General features: G+C 37.2%; 1 protein-coding gene across 1 annotated transcript in view; it reads right to left on the bottom strand.

Annotated features, from left to right (window-relative positions):
• Positions 1 to 9,499: 9,499 nt before the first annotated feature.
• Positions 9,500 to 11,662, bottom strand: part of LOC139148195 (ATP-dependent RNA helicase DDX1-like) — a 29,027-nt gene continuing 26,864 nt past the window's right edge. The window contains exons 32-33 of the mRNA XM_070719507.1: positions 10,605 to 11,089; positions 9,500 to 10,539 (exon numbers count right to left, since the gene is read on the bottom strand). Of these exons, the coding sequence (XP_070575608.1) occupies positions 10,962 to 11,089 (128 nt within the window). The 3' untranslated portion in view covers positions 9,500 to 10,539; positions 10,605 to 10,961. The remainder of the gene's footprint in view (positions 10,540 to 10,604; positions 11,090 to 11,662) is intronic.

The raw sequence follows: 11,662 nt of genomic DNA, 5'->3' as shown, positions 1-11,662 counted from the left end.
TTCCATAGTTCCCGCCTCCTCTCTTTTATTTCCTGCTTTATTCACACCAAACGTCACAACCACCCACCCATTCACGGGACAATATTATTCATTCATTCTGCAATGAATGACTTTTTGCGTGGGAGCTATCATATCAGCTGACCAGTTGGCATAGCAACAGTGATTGTGATTATAGCTGTCAGTGATAAATGCTGTAAGGCAGCAGTGATGGCAATTTTTGAAGTTCGCTTTTCTGTTTCAATGAACACTTTTCCAGCTGCTGGTCACAACGACCCAGAGAGCACTCTACCTATTCCCTGTGCCCCTATACTTCAGTCTAATGTCGGAATGTCAAATTAGTTTTTGTGTAAATCACAGTTCATCTTTTCATAGGAGGGAGGCCGGTGGCAGTTTCACACTTTTTGTCGCATATCCAGAGTTTTTGCCACTTTCTCACCATTTGAATACTTATTGGAATGTGTGTAATATGTCAATGCTCACAAATAGGTATCATTTTATACTCTAGCCTGCATGTGTTTAACATCCTATATTGTGCATTTCGAATATGGGCATCAAATTATTCATTGAAAATTCTCCATTGACTACTAATGAACTGGATGCTAATAGTTCTGACTGACCTCTTTGTAGCATTGCAAGTCTACCTGGCAACCGAGCCTGGGGTCCTCCGCTTTAGATACTGTCTGTACACAATTTAATGGTTACCTAGCTTTTCATTGAGCTAAAATGAGATTACGTCCAGTAGACTACCAGTGTTGCTTGTGCATGTTCACCCTAAAACCACTGCAGTGTTGTACCAAACTCATTAACATATTCATTGGTATTTAACAATGGTCGCCAAGCACTGGACTACCTGGTTTATAATCGAACAAGTCCCATAAAAGTTGCCTGTAAAGGCAATTCTAAAAATGATCTGTTAATACGGGTCAACTCACTTTGAGGTACAGTCTTGGTCTCAGAGTGATATTGGAAAATTCTTACGATAATTGTGGCCCTTTCCTACTTGTGTGAATGCTGGTTCCAGTCTATATTCTTAACTGTGTTGAAGGAATGTTATATACCTGTGATATTAAAACCATGCTGACCAAACCAACCTGTAGAAATTGCCAGTTCATTCGCAAGTTCACATGTACACAAGCAGGGAAGGGTGTAGGTGTATGTAATCAAATAGTCTGGACTCTGAGAGTCTGAGAAAGTAATCCTTTACGAACAGTACCCAATATTCAGAGGAATAAACATGCACAAACGTGAAACATCTGCAAAAACCTGTGTAGTGGCTTTTAATACCTGCAAGAGTATATCCCTCTGAAATCTGAGGGTACAAAGGGTGAGAATTTCTACACAGATTGAACAAGGCTCTTTTGCACATGCTTTGAATTGCTTGCTTAAACCTGGTAAAAATTTAGCTATAACCAAAAATTTACCTGTTTTCAAAGGCCTGCAATTTTTTATCACCTTGTAATATAGTACAGTATTTTATAACAACCAAGTTTAAATGCACTGTGTTGTTAGGATATGCTAAGTGACAAGTGAAGCCCGATTTGTAGGCTTATTCATTTAGCCAGTTCATGCTTCATGTATAACACACACACACACACACACCTTTGCTGAGCATGAAGGTTGTGCATGTGCATTTTGTGAAGCCCTGCACCCAACCCTAAGATTGCCCGCTTTATTTGCACAATAAACAGAGCCAGTCTGTAACAATATACTGTTCATGCTTATGTCGGATTATGTCAGCATTATGTCATACACAATGGCCGGACATAACCTTGCAATGGACATATGTCACTTTTAAATTGTAAGAAAGTTGCTGTAGTAGAGACACGAAGAGGCACTGAGTTTCCTTTAATAATCACCAGCTTTTCTATCAATTAAGGTAGAATGTGCCTCGGGGACAGATATTCCACCTCCCAAATTTTTACAGTTCATTAGCTCAGATTTGGTATACCAATGTGAGGTTATCGTATAAGCTGAATCAGTTCATTTGCATCCGATTTGCATGTCTGTATGTATGTATGAATGTCCCTCCACATCAAAAATACCTAAACCGCAGCACCTACTGTCTTAGTATTTGGTGTACAGGTGCACCTAGGGATGGAGATGTGAATTTGTTCAAATGAACTTGTCATAGTCAAAAATATGCAAATGAGGGGAAAAAAGCAAACACACTGCAAATTGCTAAAACTCTGTAACCGTTGGTTAGATTTGGTTAAAACTTGGTGTGCAGGTTCCTGTAGGTGTTTAAAATTTGGGATGAAATTTGCACGTTTCTATTTTTGAGGTAATTTTTTCAGTTTTTAGTCAAAAAATGTTTTTCTCTAAAAACCACTCATCTGATTGCTTTGAAAGTTGGTATACATGTTCCTCAGGATGACCTCAGTCAATTTTATACAAATTAAATTGAAATTTTCATATTTGTAAATTGGGGCAATTTTCCGAATTTTAGGTCAACATTTTTTTATTCAAAAACTACTAATCTGATAGCTTTGATATATGGTATACAGGTTCCTCGGGTTGATCAAAATCAGTTTTATGAATATTGTGAAGATATCTCAAATTTTGTATTTTTACTGAATTTTTTGGTCATTTTTCTCATTTTAAGTAAAATTTATTCTTCTCTGAAACTGCTTGCCCAATTGCTCTCAAAACTGATTGGATGTTTGCAAGGGTGTTACCCTTCTAATTGTTGAAATTACGATAAAATTGGAAATATTACTGTTTTGGGGCAATTTTTGTCATTTTTGGTCAAAAAATCTTAAAAATATTTTCTTTTTAAAGCCCCTGGACAGACAGCTTTTATATTTGGTGTACAGATGTCCAGGGATGACAATAGTTAGATATGTGGAAATTGTCCTGAAATATATAAATTTGTATTTTTAAGACAATTTTGTCATTTTTGGTCAAGAAAACTTGTTCTCAAAATTACTTGTCTGATAGCTTTGTAATTTGGTACAAAAGTCCCAAGGTATGTTATTAGATAGATTTTCTGCTCAAAGTGTTGGGAAACCCCCAAATTTTTATATTTTAGGTAATTTTCTCAGTTTGTGACCTTAAATGACCAACATCAACCCAGGATATGTTGTGAGAGTTTTCGAAGGCTGTGAACATAATTTTGTCATATTTAATATCAATTTGTAGTTAAATTTGATCCAGAAAACAAAGTTGCGGTAAATTTTTTCATTGTGAACCAATTTTTGCAACTTTTGCATGTAAGACACACAAGAACTGATGAGAAATTTGGATCCAGGATAATTCCAGATGTCGTAAGGCTGCGTTCACAAATAACGATTAGGGGGGGCTGGAGGAATCTCGATTGAAATCTTATTTTTTTTCAGATCCCCCCCCCCCCTAAGTACCCTAAAAAATTTTCAAATGCCCCCCCTCTATATGGTCAAAATTTTTCAAGTCCCCTCCCCAATCTATCACAGGCCCGCATATTTGTAAAGGATGTGAGCGCAGATAAAATAACATGTATTGCGCCGTTCTGTTCACAGGTGTTCAACACTACCTGTATTAGCACTTTGTATAGTCATATTCCCAAGGCAAGTTCTTTAAATGCATCAGTGAATTTTTTAGATTTTTTGGTCTAAAAGCCAACTTGAGTTAATCCAACTCTGGCCAGGTCAATTGCTCCTGCTGAAAAGCACACAAAATGCAATCATGAGAGAGTAGGAAAGTTGTGAATTCTGGCTAATTACCTACCAAAAAATTGTTTCAAAACTACAAGACCTATATGAATTAGATGCTACTCAAAATTGACAATACCAAAAGATTAAAATATTCCATCAAGTAAATATTTTAATCTTTGAAATTTTGGGTGTGATAATTGCAAATTTGGTTAAAAAATAAATAATTCCATTTGGTCACATATTTTTTCATTTAGTCTTTACTATTCAAAGTTTTACTTCTGTATCATTTTATAAAAAGAGTGTGAAAATTTAGAAAATCAAGCATGGTGACCCCATCTTTTTTCTTTAATATTTGATTATTCTCATACAGTGTATGCCAGAATTCAAACATTTCTATGTTTTCTTCCATGTGTTGCTCTCTGGCCTGATCTTGTGTACAAGCGAGTTTCACTGTCATGAGTGTCATTTGACCAAAACTCTTCTTCAACTACCATGTACATCAGAGTCAGAGCTGTCTCTGTCACTGTTCAGGTATGCAGTGACAGTGACACTACAGTAGCAGGGTAGTATCTGATAGTGACAATACCCGTAGGCAGTAGCTGTATTAACTTTGATAATGTTGGCAATATTTTTGTTCAGTTTTACAACTGCGTTCTTGTTCTACTCCCTACAGCATGTTGAATTGTCCAGCATTCAGCTCGCTATCACAGCCTATGTATGTGTACCATGCATTTGTATCACTGACAACTGACTGTCAGTCTGGAATCCAATTAAATTATCACCAAATACATATTTATATTTATATATACAGGCTTTGTCGACAAACTAAATATTGTGTGTTTGAGATGCTGTAGGGAGACAGCAAGAAACTGTAGTTGTTATATTGCATAGAAATATCGCTGCAGTAATCATTAACAGTTGCAGCTTCTGCCCTGTTACGAGGCTCAAGTTTGTTTTTAATGACAAATCACACGTTTAGATTTTTTTGAGATAAAAGTCATGAAATGTGACAAAATGGTTCTAGATTTTGTTAAATTATTACTAACATTACAACATTTTGATGACATAAAAATGGTATTCATTTTTCATTGAATTACCTACAAAAACTTGGAATTGGAAAATGTAAAACTCAAAAGGGACCCAAAAATTTTCAAGTCCCCCCCTACAGGTAGAGCAAAATTTTCAAGTCCCCCCTCCACTACCCCCAAAATTTTCGAATCCCCCCCTGAATTCCTCCAGCCCCCCCCCTAACCGTTTTTTGTGAACGCAGCCTAATCACCCCACAGTGGAAGGCATTTCACTATCTGTAACTGATTTAAGTGTTGTTTACATTTGAATGATAGCACTCATAGCATTAATTAAAACATCCCCAAGGTTGTAAATACATTTCCTGCCAGCTGGTCTTATGTAAGGGGTGGAACATTTGATATTCAGGATGGAGTAAGGGCTAGAAGATTGATGAGGTAGCATTACTTTTTACCAGATCCATTTTTTCCCACTCTTTATTTTTTCCCCACTCTCCCACCTTTTCTTTTTGTCAAGCTTACCCCCTACAGGTAGAGCAAAATTTTCAAGTCCCCCCCTCCACTACCCCCAAAATTTTCGAATCCCCCCCTGAATTCCTCCAGCCCCCCCCCCCCCCTAACCGTTTTTTGTGAACGCAGCCTAATCACCCACAGTGGAAGGCATTTCACTATCTGTAACTGATTTAAGTGTTGTTTACATTTGAATGATAGCACTCATAGCATTAATTAAAACATCCCCAAGGTTGTAAATACATTTCCTGCCAGCTGGTCTTATGTAAGGGGTGGAACATTTGATATTCAGGATAGAGTAAGGGCTAGAAGATTGATGAGGTAGCATTACTTTTTACCAGATCCATTTTTTCCCACTCTTTATTTTTTCCCCACTCTCCCACCTTTTCTTTTTGTCAAGCTTCTCTGGCTAATTTTTTTCTTGACATTTGCTTTATGTATGTAGGATCTGCTTGTCCCATTGCTGTAGAAGTTGATATGCATGTTCCTAAAGATGACCTCCAGTTCCTAAGTTGCAGACCTTATTTGCTTCTGTCATTCTTGTTTTTCTGGTTTAAATATTTCTTGAATTTACCAATTCAAACCGAATGTGAGCACACTGTCCATGACGGCATTTTTTCTGATCTACCACTTGTGGGGGCTATTTTAGCTATAAGTAAGAAAGATTTTCATCTTCTTAGATGTTCAAACATTGCAAATTTTACTTTTCCCTATAGAGTTAAAAGTGGGATGGTGGCCATTTTGAATTTCAAATATAGGTAAATGTTTGGTAATTTGTTTTTTTAGGACCAAACTTTGCACGGTATGATCCCTAAATTTCACACTTGATTTGGTAGGAAAATGGTTGATCATTTACGGTTTTACAATTAAGCATTGCTGACAGTGACACAGATTTTTGTTTGATGGTCCCATCAGTTATGCTCTACCGCATTAATAACATTGGTCCAAATACTACTATTTATCAGCTTTGCTGCTAGTGTTAAAGTACTAATTACACAAAATCTCATCACCATAACTACCATTCTGTCATCAAATTCATTTATCAGCGACATGTAGAATGAACATTACTTGCAGCCAAGCAAGAGTTGCTTGATATTACCATATGAAAATGAATACACAGGGTAATTCAGGTTCAATTCTCTCACATTCTGATAGTTTACTTTCTCTAAAGGCAGAGCACCTTTTTCATCCAATCTCAAACAGATGTGACTTACCTTAGGTGAGTGACCCCTTCCCATGTCCTGAACTGATTGTATAGATCTCTTCCTGAATGGGTCCCGTTATCCTTGATGGTATTGTCCCTTGTGAAACAAGGGTGAGTGGCATATGCGCCATTATAATCAAGTGAATGATTTAGACTTTTGATACCAATCTGGTGGCAGATATTATTTGGCAAAGACTCGTCAGCAAAGACCCTTCTTGGTGAAAGTATATATAAAAAATACCGTCAATGACGCTGTACCTTCTCTAATGTGTGGCCAGGTCAGGTAATTGGTTGTTGGCATGGAGTTGTTGGTAAATACAGTAGTTGATGATGTAGGGGCATGAGGTGGGATATGGACCCAAAGAACCCAAAAGATGATTAAATACATCAATCAAAAAAATTCTAAGCTACAGTATAAACTGCCTAAAGATAGTTCAATGTGGAAAAAAGTTAAACAATTCAGAAATAAGAATTAACAGTCCAAAATAGTAATGACGCACTTCCTTACTGACCTGAGTGCATGTGAAATACACAACCTGGCATCTGTAAATTAAATGTATACCAAGTGATCATTTCCAGTCACTTTTAACTGTTTTTAATGGATTTTCCAAAGAGTCCTGTGGAAATGATGAAAAACGCCTATCTGGTCTTGTGTTTGTATAACCTCATGGCTGATAATTGTCATAGTATTGAAAAAAAATTGAAAGTGAAGAAATTACTGTTTTAATAGGCATATTTTCCTTGAAATACATGACCGTGTAAAGAATATATGCTAAAAGTGTTTAAGAGTAAATTTCTTTTCAAAAATAATTTAATTTGTGACCAAAGGATTTTATTCTTTGAGTTTACAAATTCAAACATTGCAATTTGTTCAATCATCTTGTGCAGTGCAAAATTTATAAAATGACTGAAAAACAAAAAAAATTGGCAGAATTACAGTCTTTGTGATGTAAAATTATGGGTTGACATCACGATAACTGTTAATCTGTTTGAAGTACTAATATACTATAATTTAAAAAAGAAAAATTCATGCAGAAACGGTAAAATATATTGTCAGCAATGTAGTGTTAATTTGGACTTTACATCAAAATATGCCTTTGCTGGATACCAAATATATAGGGCGAAATATCAGCCATGTTCAGCAAAATCCACACAACAGCATTGATCCTTTTCTAATTTGATTTGATTTGCTTATGTTATCCTTGTATGACAGTCAGTACAATATGGAACTTGAACACAACACAGTGAATAAGTATGCTGTAAATGAAATGGTGTGGCTGCATCCACATGCAGCAATAGGAGTGCCTTTGTCTCTCACCCCTCATTTCCAACCTGTCCCATCCCTGAAAAAATAGTTTGGTCTTATATTTATAATGTTAATAACACAATGACAGTATTTGTTAAAATGTGCGTATCTCAAAAACTTTTGATCATAAATATTTTAATTGTTTTTTATAGCTGACCAATCAGTTAACCTGTTTATTTTGAATATTTGCGCATTTTTCCTCAGTATTTGACATTTTCTGAATACCTTCTTATTCAGTTTGTCATTTTCTAAAAGTTTAAATGCTCCATTGTGTGGTCAAACTTTCCACAAGCATCAAATGTGGTACTTCATGTAGGACGGTCTGCCTCTAGAGGGCGGGCATCATGAACACTCCTGTGTTTGTTGGTTAATTCCTCCACGTAAAACTTCTGATTGTACTGTAAACATTGAACATGGCCGACGTCCGATTTTCCTGTCTAAAACTTTCACTCATTTTCGTTCATATGACTCTGAAACTCCAGGAAACGATTGGGAAGAAAGGGTTATCTTGAAATATTGAGGTACTCGCCGATATTTTGCAAAATTAAATGAGAAAAAATGCAAGGAAAATGCCGACAGGCTTACACAATGACAGTTTTCAGACTCGGAGGCATTTGATCATCTGCAGATTATGCAACAGGCCCAGATCACGTGAGGCCATGAGGGGATATCCACGCAACTCAGTACCAAACACTAGCGCTCACAGAGTGAGCAAACACAAAGTGAGTACCCCTAACGTCAGCTCAGTAGTCTGTAATAGATTGTAGTCAACTAAGAAACCTTGGAGAAAGGCTTAACACTGTGGCTATGCCGCTAAGTCCCTTTTGATTTTTGTCATAGCTCAAAATCGTTCTCCCACACCTCAACCTGCGCCATGAACACCCCCACCAGTTTATGATATGACCCATCACAATGGCATGACGTCAACGGATCTTGACAGACGGAAGTCTTGACAGACGGAAGTTCTTGACAGCAGCATATTGGTTTTCAACTCTAATACCTTCTCTGTCTATAAATAGACACGAGAAGGTAAAAATCAACGCCATTGTAAGTTATGAAGTTTCAAAATTTAATGGCCATGTTTTGGATAACTAATTGAACAGATGGCAATTATTTGGCAATTTGAGGATTTAAAAGAGATTTTACCAGCCTGATTAAGTACAACAGCCTCAGAAGGACAGTAATGATCAGCAATGTTCATAAATCACTGCCTCACTGCAATCATGGAAGAGAATTAAAGTATGCTAGCATACAAGAATGTGATCAAGTGCAATCACTGTGACAAGATCTGAGCGAAAACTTGGATCAAGTGAAAACAGACCATCCAGATCTGTGGCAGAAACCTTCGGCAACACACAAATTTCCTTACAAACAGGTTCTACTTTTCTCCCTGCTCTTCAATCATTATAGCTTACACTGGGCTATATTGACCCTTGGGTATGGCATTTGAAGGGCGTTGCCCTAGTGGCATAAACAAGCAACATGGCAGTCTTGGTGTACATATGCTTAAGAGTCCACCACAACACATTTTTTTGTCAGTCACGTACAGGGAAAATTGTGTTGTCATGAGGTGACTACATCAAATGTCCCTATTGAACCACCACCTCAAATAATAACATCACAATAGAAGAGTCCCACATGACTTCATTGAACTGGGATCAAGCTAATCCATATTGCAAATCCATGTTATCCGAGTTGATGATGATGGTATTTAGCATACAGAGATTTATGTCATGACATTATGACAGACAGATACGCCCAACCAGCCACACAAGACCCTGTACCACAACACATAAATTCAAAGACATTACACACATGCAATGCATCATGGTTAACTGTGTGCCATATTTATTTGCTTTATGGGGTACTGCAATACTACGCACACTGATGTTTGGCAGCAGAAGATGAATACACTGTGTAGGTTGACTCACTTCTCCTGTTGCATCACTGTGTCAGTTTGTCCTAATCTAGGTTTCTCCATTTGATTCTGAAAACTGATGACATCCCTGGAACTTTGCTCAGTGACGTGAGACCACAAGATCCAAAGTCAGCTTTCAGCTCTATACATTTACACACAGGAGAGAGTTGATATAGATGGTATGGTAAACCTGTGTTCATAGCATACAAAGTTCATAACTGCACTGCAGTAAAGCTGCTTATTATGGAATTCACCAATATTTTTGTGGACTCGTTCAGTGATCAAAAACGCTAGAATGAAATAAATATGAAGAAAGAACATGTTCCATCACGGTCCCTCCACAACTGTGGTTCCATGTAAAGAAAATTCTTTTCTAACACTTTTTAACCTTGTTCCTATCATCTCATTCCTTTAATAACTGAGTGGTTATGGTTCAGAAATATTTATATGCATTTCTGTATGCTAAATCTTAAAATATTCTTGATATTGTTATGTCATCGTTTTTAATACATGAACTTGTTCTAGCTAAACAGAATGGTATATGAAATCAACAACTGCTCCATACACAGGGCGACCATCACAACTTCACATGAAATGCTTCATGTTCCATTGGTACATGCTATAATTACATATAACTGATGCCTAGCAAACAGTATGCATAAACAAAACACTGACTGCAGCCATATTGGATTGAATCACTAAACCAATACCTGGTTACTCATCAACATGTCAGTGCATTTCCTAGTGCTTTTGTGTGGACAAGTAAACATCTCTAACAGTTCTGAAGCAAAAATATCTGACACAACTAGTATTGAGAGCATGTTGCACGATTTGTGAACGTCACCACTGATAATAAGTCACTGTCAACGCATTTGTGTACTAAAACATTTGCACCCTTATAATAGGTTAATGTCATAATGTTGTACTTCAAGCATCAGGTACATTGCCTTCGTGTGTTTTATGGTCATACACACTTACAAATAAATGGTACACCTCTCTCTATTACAAATGCATTTACTATATTATACCTAGCAGCAGAGTGGATGTGGAAGGTTACACACTTGGCAAATATAATAACGATTCTGCATAATTTTCTTTCAGGCTTTCAATTCCACTTAACATGTTTATTCTGGCAATAAATCAAATTGGAGAATTCAATAGTGTAAGTCACTCTTTCAGGCAAATTATAATTCCTCATGCCGTCACAACCAGGAACCTGCACAAGAATAAAGCGTAGCATTTCAAATCCTACTGCTTCAAAACCAATAGTCATTTTCAAGAAAATGATGCACAGTTGCAAATTTCACAGCTCCTCTATTGACATCAACATCACACTGCATTCCTTCACGGACCTAATACAGGACAGTCGTTAGAGTCCGAACAGCGTATCCTTTTTGCAACTTAGATGGAGAAATGAAGTTTGTACGTTCCTCTCAAGTTCAGCCAACTCTTTGACCGTTGGGGCCAGTATATCGGCATGGCCTTTGTACAAACCACCTATGGAATGTAGGAAAGAGAAGAAATAAACAGGAAGTTGATTTGAAAGAGGAACTTCATATTGCTTTTCTGTGCCTCCTATTAATGTGTCTCAAGATCCTATAAAATATCTGTCCATTAAAACTGGTAAGTGTCTATTTCTTGAGTGCAATCAAGTCAAGATCCCTTGATTTGGGTGTAAAACAGACAAATTTTAGTGCAGACGAAGTTCTACATTTCTCAGTAAATTATTGACAGGATTCAAACTCACAACGTGCAAATTTAGACATCACAGTCAAAACCGCTTGGCTGCATCCTAACCCTTATAAGGAGTGTTCAATAACTGAGCCATAGTTGTTACAATGTTTCTGACTATGATATCTCCAGAGTTCCAAGAAGCACACACACACACACACACTAGCTATAACGCATCACTCACAAACTTTATCAAAGCAATGAATCATGTGACATTGCTCACACCGCAAATATATCGGCATGTTCATGATTAGACTGAAAGATTCCGTCGCGTGCGGGCGCTCCGGCGCACAGCGACCTACGACCCTTTACCGCGACTGAAGGCACACTGTTGAAATC

The sequence above is a fragment of the Ptychodera flava genome, chromosome 13, assembly GCF_041260155.1.
Source record: "Ptychodera flava strain L36383 chromosome 13, AS_Pfla_20210202, whole genome shotgun sequence".
Taxonomy (NCBI): Eukaryota; Metazoa; Hemichordata; class Enteropneusta; family Ptychoderidae; genus Ptychodera; species Ptychodera flava.
The sequence above is the reverse complement of the archived record's forward strand: the minus strand, read 5'-3'. Positions and strand labels throughout refer to the sequence as shown.